The sequence below is a fragment of the Salmo trutta genome, chromosome 5 (genome assembly GCF_901001165.1).
Source record: "Salmo trutta chromosome 5, fSalTru1.1, whole genome shotgun sequence".
Classification (NCBI taxonomy): Eukaryota; Metazoa; Chordata; class Actinopteri; order Salmoniformes; family Salmonidae; genus Salmo; species Salmo trutta.
The window spans coordinates 58,412,074-58,429,696 of NC_042961.1; the positions used below are offsets into that span (position 1 = coordinate 58,412,074).

The following is a 17,623-nucleotide window of genomic DNA, read 5'->3' on the forward strand; positions in this document are numbered from 1 at the left end:
ACTAGTCTACCTGTCGTCCCTACACTCTAACCACTAGTCTACCTGTCACCCCTACACTCTAACCACTAGGCTACCTGTCACCCCTACACTCTAACCACTAGGCTACCTGTCACCCCTACACTCTAACCACTAGGCTACCAGGCTATGAGGGGTGGCCAGTCCTCTTCTGGCTGTGCCGGGTGGATATTATAACAGAACATGGTCAAGATGTTAAAATGTTCATAAATGACCAGCATGGCCAAATAATAATAATCATAGTAGTTGTCGAGGGTGCAACAAGCACGTCCGGTGAACAGGTCAGGGTTCCATAGCTGCAGGCAGAACAGTTGAAACTGGAGCAGCAGCACGGCCAGGTGGACTGGGAACAGCAAGGAGTCATCATGCCAGGTAGTCCTGAGGCATGGTCCTAGGGCTCAGGTCCCCCGAGAGAAAGAAAGAAAGAGAGAAAGAGAGAATTAGAGACAGCATATTTAAATTCACACAGGACACCGGATAAGACAAGAGAAATACTCCAGATGTAACAGACTGACCCTAGCCCCCCTGACACATAAACTACTGCAGCATAAATACTGGAGGCTGAGACAGGAGGGATCAGAAGACACTGTGGCCCCATCCGATGATACCCCCGGACAGGGCCAAACAGGCAGGATATAACCCCACCCACATTGCCAAAGCACAGCCCCCACACCACTAGAGGGATATCTCCAACCACCAACTTACCGTCCTAAGACAAGGCCGAGTATAGCCCACAAAGGTTATGTTGAAGAATAACAATGAGGTATCCATAATTTCATGTGAAATGGAAACTGTATAAATCATGTATAACAAATTCTAAACCAATCATCTTTGAAGTATTTTTGTGTTTTCCCTGGTATTCAAATCAAACAGATTGTTAGACAGTTCCCAAGCCTTGCAAAGTAGATTTTACTGTTACACTTGCCTACTACATAGTAAATGTATATGGTCTTCCAATATATTTATTTAACCATGTCAGCCTAGTGATCGAGGACACAAGGAAAATAAGTAAGTCACTTCACAAGCGCAAAATCAAGCTTTCAAGACGGGCACCAAAGATGGTGGATAAATAAAGATGACTCACTTTCGCTGTTTAACTATATATACAAAAAAATGTCAGTTCCGGTCTACTTAACGCCCGAGGTGGCAATAGCTGCTGGGTCTGGTCTACTTAAATCATTAACTTTCATTGAACCAGAAAAAAGAAACAGCAAGTGGGGTGTCTCGCTTGCTCTTCAGTAGGAACCGCACGCCCAACTTCTACGTAACGAGAGTAGAAAGTCTTTTCCAAGATGGCAACGACCATAGACAGCAGCAATGCCGTACAGGCGACAAGCAAAAAGCATCTCGGAATCCCCGAAGCAATATTTGTGGTGGGTAAAATATGAAGTTTATAGACAGTGTGTCATTTATAACGTTACTTTGTGAAATGAGGCTCTCCCAAAAAAAATAATTCGCCGTTGTCTAGCCTCTATGCTAGCCTGTCACAAATGCTAACTAAGCTAATGCTAGGTAGCTAACGTTATCAAGCAAAGTGGTGCTATGCTCATTTACATCCTTTTAGGGAAATAACGCCGACGAAGCCCATTAGCCGGCCTGGCTACCTATCCAATTTCTCTTGTCGTCCAAATGCAATTAAACAGTTATCTAACGTTAAATACCTTGTATGTCACCATAGGTTTAGTGTGAGAATGACTCGTCTGATATAACGTTAATATTAGCTAAGATGGCTAACGTTATTTTGTCAACGGTTGCAGGAGGATGTCGAGTCGTTTATGAAGCAGCCAGGCAACGACACCGCAGACGCCGTACTGAGGAAACTGGATGAACAGTACCAGAAATACAAATATATGGAGCTAAACTTGGCGCAGAAGAAACAAAGGTAGGCCCCACGGTGGACCAGTACAAAAACGATGAGAATGTATGCACTCATTACTGTAAATCGCTCTGGATTATATATATTGTAATGAAACAGGCAGGGAGCAGGTCTCGAACCCTCGACCTTCAAGCCCGAAGTCCGGCGCACTATCGACTGTGCCGCAAAAGCATGCTCGAGCGGCAGAGTCGATTTCCGCGCTTATAAACCCAGGGTCGTTACAATATTTTAACCTTTATTTAACTAGGCAAGTCAGTTAAAAACAAATTCTTATTTACAATGACTGCCAACGAGTACTCATAAATTGTTACTAGTGGTTGTACTAAATTATCCTCATAGGTTACTTTTGTTTACATTGTGAACAGTCACAGCGGTCGCGTTAATGCAGAATTCTGTGTACACGCAGAATAAACCAAAAAATGGAATGCATAAGAAATATCTTTCTGCGTTTTGTAAATGCCTATCTACAATGCCTCTTATTGTAAGTTCTCCTCGGCATCAGACTAACTTTGTGCTTCAGTTGCACTTCTCCACTTAGATGAGAATTTACAAATGGGCATCAGCAGACAGCTCTCTGACAGATGTGTAGCTACCTTCCTCTGGTACTTTTCTCAGAGTAGCCTACTTTTCTCTGGTAAAATGCAAGATTAGCCTCAAGCAAAACATGAAGAAATGTAGCTGGCTACATTCTTTCCATGAGAAACATTAGAAATATGATGGCCATGCATTGGTTTTGCAAAATTACCTTGCTTTTTCAGTGTAAACTCATTTACTTGTGCCTGCCAGCCAAAATAACGTTGCACTTATGTTGTCTTCTGATGAAAATGAAGCTGTTTTCTGCTGAATGTGTTGCACTAATGTATTTTATGTGAAGGAAAACTACAGTTCCACATCCATGATCACTCTATTGACGCAAAACAACACTGACTTTCAATATAAAATGCAGGTGAAATGGTTTGAAACGTGATTTTGTGATGGTCAGCATTATGAAAAGGCAGATTTTCTGAACTCTAATACTCTGACTACACCGCTCGTGTCGCGGGCGCGAGCGTTGCAAAATAAATGTAAGAATATACGCTATTCAATTATTGCACCCACACTGCTCGAGCGCTCCAAAGAGCGTCTGCGTTGCCAAGGGCTAAAATAGAAGCCATTCCTATTTCTGACGCAGATCGCGCTGCAAGTCCTGCCTCTCCCATCTCCTCATTGGTTTATAGAAGCAGGTAGCCACGTGCCATCTCCTCATTGGTTATACCCACGTGGGTGATTGAAAGATGAACTGTTTTGCCGGTTGTTGTGGTAATGCTATGAAAGTGTAGATGCCAATCACCATATAAGTTCAACGATGAAAAAGCCTGGAAGGAGGAGAGATGACTAGAAACGATTCGGTTGACCGTTTTATGTGTGGATTAATTGTCGGAGTAGAGGACCTTGTTCAGTTCAGGTAAAATAACAACTCAATGTTTATATCCCAGGACAAATTAGCTAGCAACAGCAAGCTAGCTAAATAGGACAAATTAGCTAGCAAGTGCAAGCTAACTAGCTAAATTGCCATAAATGTTTAATGCTTTTCGACCTGTCCCCAAATTAATGTAATTGGTTCAGAGATTGTTTTGATATTTTAACCTGATCGCGTTTGGTGTGGGGGGGAACAAAATACATTTATGCACGATGGCGCACGAGCGCAGCCGGTTTGGGTTCCGTGTAACGTGACCCCTGAGTCAATGTAGCTAGCTAGAGTATCTGCTAGCTTGGAGTAGCTTCTTGACTACATAAATCTTAGTAAAATAACCAGTGGTGTATAGTCGAGACCATTTGCAACCAAAATCGACTTAACTTCTCATTCTTTAAAACCTCTTACATCTAGACGTTCCGCTAGCGGAACACCTGCTCCAATATCCAATGATAGGCGTGGCGCGAAATACAAACTCCTCGAAAATCCGAAAACTTCAATTTTTCAAACATATGACTATTTTACACCATTTTAAAGACAAGACTCCTCTTTATCTAACCACACTGTCCGATTTCAAAAAGGCTTTACAGCGAAAGCAAAACATTAGATTATGTCAGCAGAGTACCCAGCCAGAAATAATCAGACACCCATTTTTCAAGCTAGCATATAATGTCACAAAAAACAAAACCACAGCTAAATACAGCACTAACCTTTGATGATCTTCATCAGATGACACTCCTAGGACATGTTATACAATACATGCATGTTTTGTTCAATCAAGTTCATATTTGTATCAAAAAACAGCTTTTTACATTAGCATGTGAGGGTTCAGATCTAGCATTCCCACCGAACACTTCCGGTGAATTTACTAAATTACTCACGATAAACGTTCACAAAAAACATAACAATTATTTTAAGAATTATAGATACAGAACTCCTTTATGCACTCGATATGTCCGATTTTAAAATAGCTTTACGGTGAAAGCACATTTTGCAATATTCTGAGTAGATAGCCCTGCCATCATGGCTAGCTATTTTGACACCCACCAAGTTTGGTACTCACCAAACTCAGATTTACTATAAGAAAAATTGGATTACCTTTGCTGTTCTTCGTCAGAATGCACTCCCAGGACTTCTTCTACTTCAATAACAAATGTTGGTTTGGTTCCAAATAATCCATAGTTATATCCAAATAGCGGCGTTTTGTTGTGCGTTCAAGACACTATCCGAAGGGTGACGCGCGTTTCGTGACAAAAAAATTCAAAATATTCCATTACCGTACTTCGAAGCATGTCAAACGCTGTTTAAAATCCATTCTTATGTGATTTTTCTCGTAAAAAAACGATAATATTCCGACCGGGAGTCGTTGTTTTCGTTCAAAGACTGAAAATGAAAACATGGAGTCGTCTCGTGCACGCGCGCACCAGTCTCATTGTTCTCAGATCGACCACTTACCAAATGCGCTACTGTTTTTCAGCCATGGCCTGCAAAGTCATCATTCAACGTTCTGGCGCCTTCTGAGAGCGTATGGGAGCGTTAGAAAATGTCACGTTACAGCAGAGATCCCCTGTTTTGGATAGAGATGATCAAGTCAAGAAGGCCAAGAAATGGTCAGAGAGGGCGCTTCCTGTTTGGAATCTTCTCAGGTTTTGGCCTGCCAAATGAGTTCTGTTATACTCACAGACACCATTCAAACAGTTTTAGAAACTTTGGAGTGTTTTCTATCCAAAGCTAATAATTATATGCATATTCTAGTTTCTGGGCAGGAGTAATAATCAGATTAAATCGGGTACGTTTTTTATCCGGCCTTGAAAATACTGCCCCCTATCCATAACAAGTTAAATTCGCAAGATAGAATGAAGGCCCGCGTCAGCCATAGAGAATTGAACCTCTGTGATTCTTGAGCTTGGACGCTGCCATTGGACGTGATGCAACATGAGCACAACACGGGCAGTGTAGCAACTTTCATTGATTTTCAAAGGAAGCAATTCCTCTATGGCTATAGTGTAGCTGGGCCGTTACCTAGTAAAGTGTGCCTGTATTAGGAATGTGACAAATGGAAACATTCTCTTAACGTTTAAACTGCCATTAAAAAAAAATTGTTTTAACATTAAAGCGATAAGAAAAATTCATGACATTCCACATGAATTCACAATGCAGCTGCTTTACTTCCAGCAAAGGTTTAGGTTTCACGTATGTCCCTTTCAGTTGGTTAAGCTTTGCACCTGTGCTACCAATAGTGTACCTCAATTCCACCACACAAAGTTTGCAATTCCTTCTTATTTAACTTCTCAAAGTATTGCCATACAGGCAGTGGTCTAGTGCTATTTTTTTTTTAGGTGAGGGAATGCAAAGAAATGATTGACATCATTTCTCAAAGTTTTTACCGACAGATGTAGCCTATTCAATGTCATTGTAGAGTAGGCCTATGCATAAAATGCATCCTCCTATTGCAACGTCTGAGACACACATTGTCTCAAGAAAATGTCATTTTTTTTTAAAATACCCTCAAACAACAAGTTAGCCTATTTTGAAATTTGGTATGGCCATCACATTTTTACCGGTGAAATCATTAAACTGCATGCCAATCATTTGATCTCAATCAATTTCATGGGAATATGAGTTCAGGTCTTCTTGAAGTACTGTTTCGTCAGTGAATTAGAGCACACGGTGTTAACAAACCAGTAGATTTTCTTGTATTTTGTTTCAATCAAAGCATCTATCCTGCCTAGTGGCACACACTGTTGGGTTTTGGCCACATGATGTACTATTGATGTACTAAAAAAATGTACTATTCAGCTTCATATAAGAAATGACTGAGGTGTTTTTGGTGTAACATATTATAATCATACTATGCTACAGTTGACCTATATGCTATTATATTTGGTTCTGTAAAATACTAATAAATCGTTATGTGATATTGCGAGACATTAATTCATATTGATTAACCAATAGTAAGTGATTAGTAGGACTATTAGGCGTAGGTAACATATCTTCATTACTATTTTAATCGATTTGAGCGCCGTTGAAATCATGGTGCTGGTCACACATGCCACCCACACCCATCTGATTCAGAGGGGTTTGGTTAAATGCGGAAGACCCATTTCAGTTGAATGTATTCAGTTGTACAACTGACTAGGTATCCCCCTTTCCCATATCATTCTGGGTTCCACTGTGCAAGAGTCCGCGGAGTTCTATGAACATCAAGGCAGACACGCTGTGAATTTGGATCCTAGATCTCGTTGGTGTGATTAACGTTCATGCGGTGGATCAGTTTGTCTGCATATGCCATAGAGGTGGTACGTTTCTATAAGCTCAGCTTGGACAGGAGGGTGAGTTGAAAGTGCATTGTGCATGGACGATAGCTGTTTTAGCAACCCCTGGTAGAGTTTTCTGTCTCTGGCTCTTCTTGATGCGTCGGATTTGGCCCGCTCGAAGTGGTCAAGCCTCCGACCGACGGGCCTCTGCACACACACCTACAGTTATTCATCATTCGCACCACCACCACCAGAGAGAGAAGACAGGGAAGAAACCACAATTTACCCACCTAATAGGCTGATATAGCCTACATGTGTATTTAGTTTGTCATTCTATAGTTTTCATGGAATTTTATGATTTAAATCTAATTTAGCAGAATAAATTATCCGGAAATACTTTCACCAGCTCTGTGTATTCTCAAATTTAAAAAAGTGAGTGAGAGTCACTCAGGGAAGGGGAACCGTATAGTCAGGTCGGCCACCAGTCAGAACCGTGCACTAGGCCTATCTATCAGTACAAGATCAGATTGGGCACATTTGCTATATAACGCAACATTTGTTTTGTGACAAACCCATCAGTGGAGTTGAAAATGTAATGGAAACCCATTTAACTTGTATTTTTCATTCGGTACATGGGAATTTAATGGTAAAAAGGTTTACATTTATCGGACATTTGAGAACTTTACCGGTCACCCATATGCATTGGGTGCGTAACCCATTAGGGCTTCCAGCCAGCCAGCGGCATCAATAAAAGCGGGATATTGGCCAAATTGGCCACATTTACGGGACCTTAACAGTATAACAAATTACAAAAACACTTCCTTGTGTTTCCATGTGTATCATATAGACAACTTTATAGCCTATTGTTTCCTAAAACAACAATCGTCCTCCACACGGTTCAGCTGTCGGAGATTTGAGCACTAAATGCATCAGGGTATTGCATGCTTAGGCCTTTAGGCTTTGGTCTCCACTGTATGATATATTAAATAAATATAAAAGATAAGCTTAGGCCTAGCCCCAGAGTGGCGTGCTACGATACCAACATTATCTCTTTATCCTTGTCAGATATACAGATGTAGGTCTACAGGACGAGGTTAATTTATTAATTTTCTATCTTAATTTTTTAAATAAAGAAGCATTATATTGTTAGATTATAGGAGTAACTCTGGAGCACCGGTGTGCACTGCCTTCATATTATAGGCAGTATAATAAGCTAATAACCACACCAAACCTTAACAAAAGTTTCTAAACTTTATTAAGGTAATATCAAAAGTAAATCGAGACGTTGTTTATAGGGAAAATACGAGCAGGATATATATTGCGGCAAACACATTACAGTTGGAACTGTATTTGGCCAAAGAAAATGACTCAACAGAACAAAACCAAACACTTGCGAACTGGTTTAAACCTTCACAAAAGTTTTGAACAGGCTATATTGCAGTATTAACCAAGAAAGACTAGTGCCTACCATACCCAACAAATGACAGCAATAAGCTAATGATATTTATTTTTTACGACAGGCCTATGTTAAACTAAATATGGAGCACACAATTTAAAAACAGATCAAACTTAATTTAGCCAACAAATATCTCAACAGAATGAAACAAAACATGTTTAGATTAATAAATACGCCTACAACAACGATATACAATAATGATGATAAAACAGATAAGGAAAAAATAAAGTTACAAAATGGCATCCTACCTAAAAGGAAGTTGCACAGTAGCCGTGCCAACGCTCTTCTCATCTTTGTCCACTACAATATTAACACTTGTCCATACAGAGGACATTCCCCCTGTAGGCTTCCCATCTGGGGGAATTCCGACCTGAGTTAAGCGCCTCGTAAATGGAACGTAATTCACTTTTTTTCCCTCTATGTATATTCAAACTTTGAACTTCAGCATGAGAATAGCACGCTTTTCACCCACGATTCGTTTGGGGTGGAGATTGAATTAATTAGGTATGTACTTTATTTTTCCGATAGAAATAACAGGGGCGGCAGGTGGTTAGAGCGTTGGGCCAGTAACTGAAAGGTTGCTAGATCGAATCCCTGAGCTGACAAGGTAAAAATGTCGTTCTACCCCTGAACAAGGCAGTTAACCCACTGTTCCTAGGCCGTCGTTGTAAATAAGAATTGACTTGCCTAGATAAATAATACATATTAAAAAAATATATTTGACCTTCTAATCGCTGAAGACATGTGAAACCAGTCATACGGCAGCAAAACTGAAGCATATCAACTTTCACAAAGTAAAGTTTTTGAAATCCTGTTCCATTATGCAGAATTGAAATTTTACGGCGTTTTAACTTTCTTAATTTTAGACTACCCGACTTTCTGTTTCCTATTTTTAACATGTTAGATATTAGTTACTATCAGGATAGACCGTCAGTAGGCCTAACAACACATTCAACTGCCAATTTACTGTTAGTTCCCTTCAGTTGGTATAGTCTACATTATTTAATTACATTGTTTAACTTTATTTGCTTCATTTATCAAGAAGCTGATTAAACAGCATGATCAATCCACATTCCACCTTGTGCTGGTGGACAATATAAGGCCACTAAAATGTGCAGTTTTCTCACACAATGCCACAGATGTGTCAAGTTTTGAGTGGCATGCTGACTGCAGGAATGTCAACCAGAGCTATTGCCAGAGAATTGAATGTTCATTTCTCTACCATAAGCCGCCTATAACATCGTTTTAGGGAATTTGGCAATACGTCCAACAGGTCTCACAATCACAGACCATGTGTATGGTGTCATGTGGACGAGCAGTTTGCCGATGTGAACAGAGTGCACCATGGTGGGTTTATGGTATGGGCAGGCATAAGCTACGGACAACGAACACAATTGCATTTTATTGATGGCAATTTGAATACACAGCGATATTGTGACGAGATCCTGAGGCCCGTTGTCGTGCCATTCATCCTCCGCCATCATGTTTCAGCGTGATAATGCACGGCCCCCATGTCGCATGGATCTGTACACAATTCCTGGAAGCTGAAAATGTCATAAATTAGGCATAAATTCCTACATCTGAATCGCCGACTATAGGCATACTCGCTAACTTTCATTTTACGAAAATAAAAAATGCAGCCTCCTTCAGTCAACAGTAGCCCAAGGCTTCTCTCTCGTGCGTGCACTCTCTCGCAGCAACATGCAAGGAGTGAAGGAATGGTGCCGAACCATGAACACGGGATGTAGCCTATGATATGCAGCCCCGGCCAAGCTACAGTTTTATTTATCTGTTTTTTATTTAATTTATTTTATCAGCCAATATCCAGCAATTAGCGGCTAAAGGAAACCCTGAGATGTAATACAATGATTCTAATTCTTCTTCTATGGTGTTTCTCGCTGCGATCCTCAGGTTGAAAAGCCAGATCCCACAGATCAAGCAGACTCTAGAAATCCTACGACACATGCAGAAGAAGAAGGTAAACAAACAAATGTGGTGTTTACTTACTTTGTCTTCTCCTCAGACCTTGCCAGCCCATCCCCGTTTTCTCCCTACTCCTCCTTTGCCCTAACTGTTCAATGTTTGCAGACCCTTAAGTAATATGGTGGAAACTATGCTGCTTATCCAGAGCCTTCAGAGGGGAGGGACTGAGGACAGGAAACCACTGTAGAGTATTGTGTTTCACCCTGTGTCCCGCTCCTCTCGTCCAATAGGAAACCACAGACCCGATGGAGACACACTTCCTATTGGCTGACAACGTTTACTGCAAGGCGTCAGTCCCGCCCACCGACAAAGTGTGCCTGTGGCTAGGGGTGAGTACTTTGGGATAGGTCCTCCAGTGGCTAGGGGTGAGTACTTTGGGATAGGTCCTCAAGTGGCTAGGGGTGAGTACTTTGGGATTGATCCTCCTCAGCCTGTGCATGTATATCCAAAGTGATGTTCTTTGGACTGACCCATCTCCCACCCCTCTTAAATGAAGACTAGAAGGAGCCTTGTTAGGGACAATTCCCAGTTTCTCCTAGGAAGGAACCATTAAGCAAGCAATAGTAAAAACTACAATATACTACCATTCCATACTCTAACCTCCCTTTCTTCCCTCTATCCCCTCACCCAGGCCAATGTGATGTTGGAGTATGACATCGACGAGGCCCAGTCTCTTCTGGAGAAGAACCTAGCGACCGCATCACGCAACCTAGACTCCCTGGAGGAAGACCTGGACTTCCTCAGAGACCAGTTCACCACCACCGAAGTCAGTATCCTTACGCCTAAATATAGGCCCACTCAGCCCAGGGACTATGGGTGAACAGGCTCGGAGGCTGGAGAAGTATGTGATGCTGCCAAAAGTGTTCTGAAGTTCCAAAAGTTCCAGCAGTGCAGGGGTAGAACAAAAATGTGTCTGGTGGTCCGCCAAGAGAGTTGGTAAACACTGATTTTTAGTTGAGATGTAAACAGTATCCTGAAGCCAGCATACAGGCCTAGGCAGCGTGGGTTAATAGGCTCATAGGCAGCGTGGGTTAATAGGCTCATAGGCAGCGTGGGTTAATAGGCCCATAGGCAGCGTGGGTTAATAGGCTCATAGGCAGCGTGGGTTAATAGGCCCATAGGCAGCGTGGGTTAATAGGCCCATAGGCAGCGTGGGTTAATAGGCCCATAGGCAGCGTGGGTTAATAGGCCCATAGGCAGCGTGGGTTAATAGGCTCATAGGCAGCGTGGGTTAATAGGCCCATAGGCAGCGTGGGTTAATAGGCCCATAGGCAGCGTGGGTTAATAGGCCCATAGGCAGCGTGGGTTAATAGGCCCATAGGCAGCGTGGGTTAATAGGCCCATAGGCAGCGTGGGTTAATAGGCCCATAGGCAGCGTGGGTTAATAGGCCCATAGGCAGCGTGGGTTAATAGGCCCATAGGCAGCGTGGGTTAATAGGCCCATAGGCCGCGTGGGTCAATAGGCCCATGGGCAGCGTGGGTCAATAGGCCCATGGGCAGCGTGGGTCAATAGGCCCATGGGCAGCGTGGGTCAATAGGCCCATGGGCAGCGTGGGTCAATAGGCCCATGGGCAGCGTGGGTCAATAGGCCCATGGGCAGCGTGGGTCAATAGGCCCATGGGCAGCGTGGGTCAATAGGCCCATGGGCAGCGTGGGTCAATAGGCCCATGGGCAGCGTGGGTTAATGGGCAGCATGGGTTAAAATAAAATAAAAACATAAAATTATAGCCTATTCCTACCGAGGCGCATTTTCAAGATGCTAGAGAGTTCCACATGTAGCCTACGACTGTGTCTCTCTCTGTGTGCCACTGCAAGTCTGCTGGCTATGGCCAGCCGAGAGGGCACAGCGAGTAAGATGGCCAATTCGAAACATTGCTTTTAGCTTGGTTAGTTAGCTCACTCGTTAACTAAAAAGCTAACTGTTTAGCTATTAAGTGATTTTGTCAAACCGTAAAGTGCAGTCTCTTCATAATTCCTCTAATCAAAGTGTGCCTGTGTCTCTGGGCCCTGCTGCGGTGATAATGAGCAAGACACTTTTTTTCTGCCTTTCACACTGCTCCTGTAGAAATCAGATGTATATCTAATAAGAAAAAAACACATCTATCCTGTGTAATACTCAGGGCCTAAAATTAACACCTGCCGCCTGCCAAACGCAGGTAGATTTTGCCATTGGCATGTAAGAATGTCTAATTCATCAGCCAGGTTGGCAGGTGGTAACACGCCGGGCCCTACAGTGTGAGCATTTTAATAAAAATAATCACGTATGGGGACAAGTGCAAGCTATCCCACCTTATGCAGAAACACTGCCTGTCTGGGGAGCTGTGAGTGCTGAAAGATTTAGTTTTTCTTTAAGAACCAATGGACACAGACATACAAGTTGTTCTAATTTACTCTAAAGTCTACAAAAGTGAGACTGTCCTCGTGCTTCTTGGCTATTTACATTGTTTAGTTCACAAGTTAGGTTGTTTTTCAGTGTTTCAGTTTGCTCCTACTGCTAGCAAAAAGAGACATCTGGCCTCTAGTAGTGACATTCTCACTGGCACTGTGATTACTCAGTGGCCCTGTTACCAAGGTAACCTTAAAGGGGCAACTTAACATTTTTTGTTAAAATACTCAGGTCACGGATAATTAAATAAAATCTTACTAGTAATGCATTTTAGTGGCCCAACGCTCTAACTGCCCCAACATTACTAAGCATGCTCATCTGTTTTATTGTGTTTCTTTGTGTAATTGTGGCAACAACAAAATTGGCTGGTAAAAAAAATGAGTGGTGGGTAGATTTTTTTTATTTATCTACTTGCCACAGTGGCTGGTATGCAAAACAGTTCGTTTTAGGCTCTGGCAATACTTGTCACAGTTGAAGAGAAGATGTTATCAGCTTTATGCAGGTATGTATTTAAAAAAAATATATATATATATTCTCAGCTGTCTATTTTACAACAGAGTTATTGATATGAGCCTCGGCCTCATTGGGTATTAGGCTATGACAACATCTTTATTTAGGACATTAATAATTACTTTACTGTTAGATTAAAACCTGGCTACTTCCAGTGAAAATTAGATTTAGAGGAAGTGATCTAGCTCATGTGTTTTGAGTTTCCACTTACCCAGCTGGTGAATTAGCACCAAATATATTAGTGCACATAAAGTTTTCGGCAAATTAATCTATTTTTAACAAAAAATATTGACCTATTTTTAACACTAAATTATAACAACAATAGTCTAATTGTCTACCCAAAATTTATGACGATCACTGGATTAGGTTGCAGTGCACATCATCAAAATATCTTCAATCATGCATTCCTGCCTAGATGAACCAAGTTATTTGAATACCATCTCAGTAGTCAATTGCACTTCTTTATTAAAGCACTGTGAACGGCATGCGAAGATGATTAGCCTACTCTTTATTTCTATTGGTGATGGTGTGAAAACAATATGCGAATATTAGCAGGTTTGTGGCGCACGCAGACCTCCCATTGGTATTAAATTGCATTTCAAGTGGCATTAAAAAAGGTCTTCAGTCTTAAATTCAACCTGATGGAACCTACAGATACCCTGAGTGAAGAAAGCTGTGATACAATGTTCTCTGTGTGTCAGGGATGGTTAAACTTGTCTTTGGGTGCTGCCTTGTCTTGTGGTTTTACGACTTGAGGCAGTTTATGGTCTGGCAGGGCAGAGTTACTGGTGCAGGTGTGGCAGACAGGTGTGTCAAAGTAGGGTTGTGTTCAGTAGACACGAACCAGGAGAAAATAACATTTTGAAACCGAGTTGCATACTTCGTGTTGACAATTGGATCTTGTTTCAACCGTTGGTAAGTACTGTTTTGATAGACTGGTAATGACAGTGTTTACAGTGCTTCTGAAAATACTAGACAAAAATGAGAAGTGTGTAATCCTTAACCCATCGCCTCCCTCAGACATGGCACGAGTCTACAACTTTGACGTTAAGAGGAGGAGCAAGGACAACCTCCTTAAATCAGTCAAGAAGTCTTGAGAGAGGGGGACCCCCCCCCCACAATAAATCCCCCCCCCCAGTAACCCGCCCCAACTCCATGTTCACATCTCTAGTCTCTACAACATGTTTGCGACCTAAATGGCACCCTATTCCATATTTAGTGCACTACTGTTAACCAGGGCCCATAGGGTAGTGCACTACATTTAACCAGGGCCCATAGGGTAGTGCACTACATTTAACCAGGGCTTATAGGGCTCTGGTCCAAAGCAGTGCACCACAGGAGGTTGTTGGCACCTTAATTGGGGAGGGCGTGCTCGTGGTCATGGCTGGAGCGGAATACTCCGTTCCAGACATTATTATGAGCCGTCCTCCCCTCAGCAGCCTCCACTGCAGTGCACTGTATAGGGAGTAGGATACCATTTGGGATGTGGACCAAGCGTTATTCTATTGATTTGTTACTTTTTAAAATATTTTTTCAAGTAAAAAAAGACAAAACAAAAGTTACTATGGCAGTTTTTTGTATTCTTTTTATTAAGCACTAATATTTTTTTATCCCCCTGCTTAGTCTTTAGGTTGTCACTGTCCTACATTTCTTCCTCCTTTTGTTGTGTTTTCTTCCATTAAGTTGTTGAGTACGGCTTCTTCTTCCAAACTCTTATTGACGTTGATCTTTGCTATATACTCGTTTGGTGCCTTGGTTTGCTTTCAGAACACCCCCGGCTATTACATTACCCATAATCCTTGCTGGGCAGGAAATGGGAGAGGAGGAGGAGGAGCATCTCACCAGTTCAAGCTGACACCTTCCTGTGATTATGAGAATGTTTAAATGTCGAGCCCACTCTCTTGTAGGTTCTGTCCCTCACTCCTAGTCCCCCGACTGCCTCCGAAATGGCACCTTATTCCCAGAAGTAGTGCACTACGTAGTGAATAGGGTCCCATTTTGAATGTAGTCTCTTCTGCTGCCTGTCTGTGTTGTTTTATTTTCCTCTTGTCTTCCTTCCTCCTCTCTGTCAATGTATATGTCACGTTGTATTCATTAGAATACTTGAGTGGAAAAAAAGAAATGACAAACAACAAAAGAACATTTTGGGAAAGCGAAATGTACCTGCTGGTCTTGTGTTCTATTTGTGATCTGTGTTTGGTGCCAGGCAGTATCTGCTCTTGTTAATTCCTTACACAATAGTCATGCAACAATAGCTATGTTTTCCATCAACTTGTCCACTTTTTATTTTATTGTTGTATTATTATTTAAAAAGTTGGCAAAGAAAAATAGCCTGCTACTGTGCATTTCCACTGAACTAGATTGTTGAGGAACTGCTGGAGGAAAATAGTAACTAGGTTTCGAACAGATTTTTATGCGAATATTCTATAATCCGCATAGAGAGAATATGCTTAATTTTTCCTAGTGGTAGGCTATGTTTCCACCAAATGGACCTGTTGCGTATAAAAAAAAACAATGTGTGATAATGGTGCACACAAAATACATTTTTGGTTAAGTTTTCATGCACCGAAAAAAGAAGAAAAAAATCTAAACGTTTTCAACTCGACCGATAGTTTTGTGACTAATCTGCAAATGTTCCTATTCTGGTTTTGGCACCTGCGCTTCCAGCCAACAGCTCGCAGGTAGTGTAGTTCATTAGGATCCTCATTGGGGGCCATATATTATCATGCTGAAACATGAGGTGATAGCAGCAGATGAATGGCACGACAATGGGAACAAATTAAATGCAATTCCGTTAAAGACACAACACATTAGCTGTATGTGACCAGGCGAAAAACCCTTTCCAAGCCAAACCGCTACACAGCCTAGGTCGTCGTCACCGTATTAGCTAAAGTAACGTCAGTCAGCATAGCTAACAGGACTACTAGCGCGTTAGTAAACCCGCTTCATGCAGTAACCGTACAGTCAGTAAGCAGTTACACCGCGGGCCCCGGTGGCAATAAATTAGTAATACCATAAACTTACCTTGATTTGGAAGAGTCAGCTAGCTAACATAGCATCCCTCTGAGCAGGGTGATTCAGTAGGCTAAACTAGCTAGCTGTATTTGCTAGCTAAGTGAGGGGGGGGAAATATTTCTCTCTTGCTTAATTTTGAAAGAAATTAATTTGTTCAACTATTGTCTTTCTCTCTGAGTCAACTACTCAACATATGTTATGCACCGCAGTGCTAGCTAGCTGTAGTTTATGCTGTCAGTACTAGATGAATTATCTGATCCTTTGATTGGGTGGACAACATGTCAGTACACGCTGCAAGAGCTCTGATAGGCTGGAAGACGTCCACAAATTGTCATAATTACTGTGTAAGTCAATGGAAGGAGGTGAGAAACATGGGCCTCCTAGGTTTTGTATTGAAGTCAGCCTCCGTCCTCTGGGTACATCATGGTGCTACCCTACAGAGTGCTGTTGAGGCTACTGTAGACCTTATTTGCAAAATAGTGTGTTATAATCAATTATTTGGTGACGTGATTTATATTTAGTATAGTTTTATCTAAAAAGGATAACTTTAAAAAAATGTTTTACCATTTTTTTTTTTTTTTTTAATGAAATTCACTGAGGATGGTCCTCCACTGGTGCAAACCCAGAGTTTCATCAGTAGACACGGCATGTTTTATATTTAACTGACCTGGAAGACCACATGTTGATTTTAAACACTGAACTGATCAATTAGCTAAGTACCTCGGTGTGGTGCCTAGTTGGGACAAAATCCTGCAGTATCTGCATCACTCCAGGAACAGAGTTGTGTAATATACGGAACTGTACACCTTTTAATGAAACACCCTTGTGTTTAACAACCAATCAGTATCACTCCTGAGGTTGACGGTCAAGGGGATATGTAAATGAGCAGTCTTGCGGTTTGAAGTGTGCCTGTGTGCCGTGTTAATTCTTACCATGCTTCAGATATAAAGTAATAGTACTCCAGTGTCCATTTGTCAAGTTAATTCTACCGTGACATCTAGAGCACGCCTACCAGTGGCGTGAGGTGACTGTGATCAAGTGGTTACTCTGAGACTGTGGGGCTGATCTCTATCAACGTAATAAAAGGATAGCAACCCCCCCCCCCCCTCCAACCACATGTCAAACTATCTGATAGTAACATCTCATTTTTTATTTAACTAGGCAGGTCAGTTAAGAACAAATTCTTATTTACAATGACAATTCCACACCATTTGTTGTGATTTATGGAAGAGGAGAAATCTACAGGCCTCAATCCCAAAGGTTCGGGATGCTTGGCATCACTTTTCAATCAAATGTATTTATAAAGCCCTTCTTACATCAGCTGATGTCACAAAGTGCTGTACAGAAACCCAGCCTAAAACCCCAAACAGCAAGCAATGCAGGTGTAGAAGCACGGTGGCTAGGAAAAACTCCCTAGAAAAGCCAGAACCTAGGAAGAAACCTAGAGAGGAACCAGGCTTTTGAGATTTTATGTCTGACAAATGTTGGTATTTAGGTTGAATTATTCCCTATGAGGGGTTAACCCATGTGATCTGAACTGAAGCCTATGTGCCTAAAGGGCTGAATAGGATTAGGAAAGTATCACCGGACTCACCGCTATGAGTGAAATAGGGAGCTTTGGAGAGTTTGACCTGATCTAGCCATTTGGATAATTCCTTCAATGTCCTATTTT

At 41.8% G+C, this 17,623-nt stretch overlaps 1 protein-coding gene across 1 annotated transcript; it reads left to right on the forward strand.

The window, feature by feature from the left end:
* Positions 1-1,265: 1,265 nt before the first annotated feature.
* Positions 1,266-15,096, forward strand: LOC115194647 (prefoldin subunit 3). The gene is made up of 6 exons (XM_029754507.1): positions 1,266-1,388; positions 1,773-1,897; positions 9,969-10,035; positions 10,271-10,369; positions 10,672-10,810; positions 13,957-15,096. The coding sequence occupies exons 1-6, from the start codon at positions 1,308-1,310 to the stop codon at positions 14,031-14,033; spliced, it is 588 nt and encodes a 195-aa protein (XP_029610367.1). The 5' UTR covers positions 1,266-1,307; the 3' UTR covers positions 14,034-15,096.
* Positions 15,097-17,623: the final 2,527 nt, after the last annotated feature.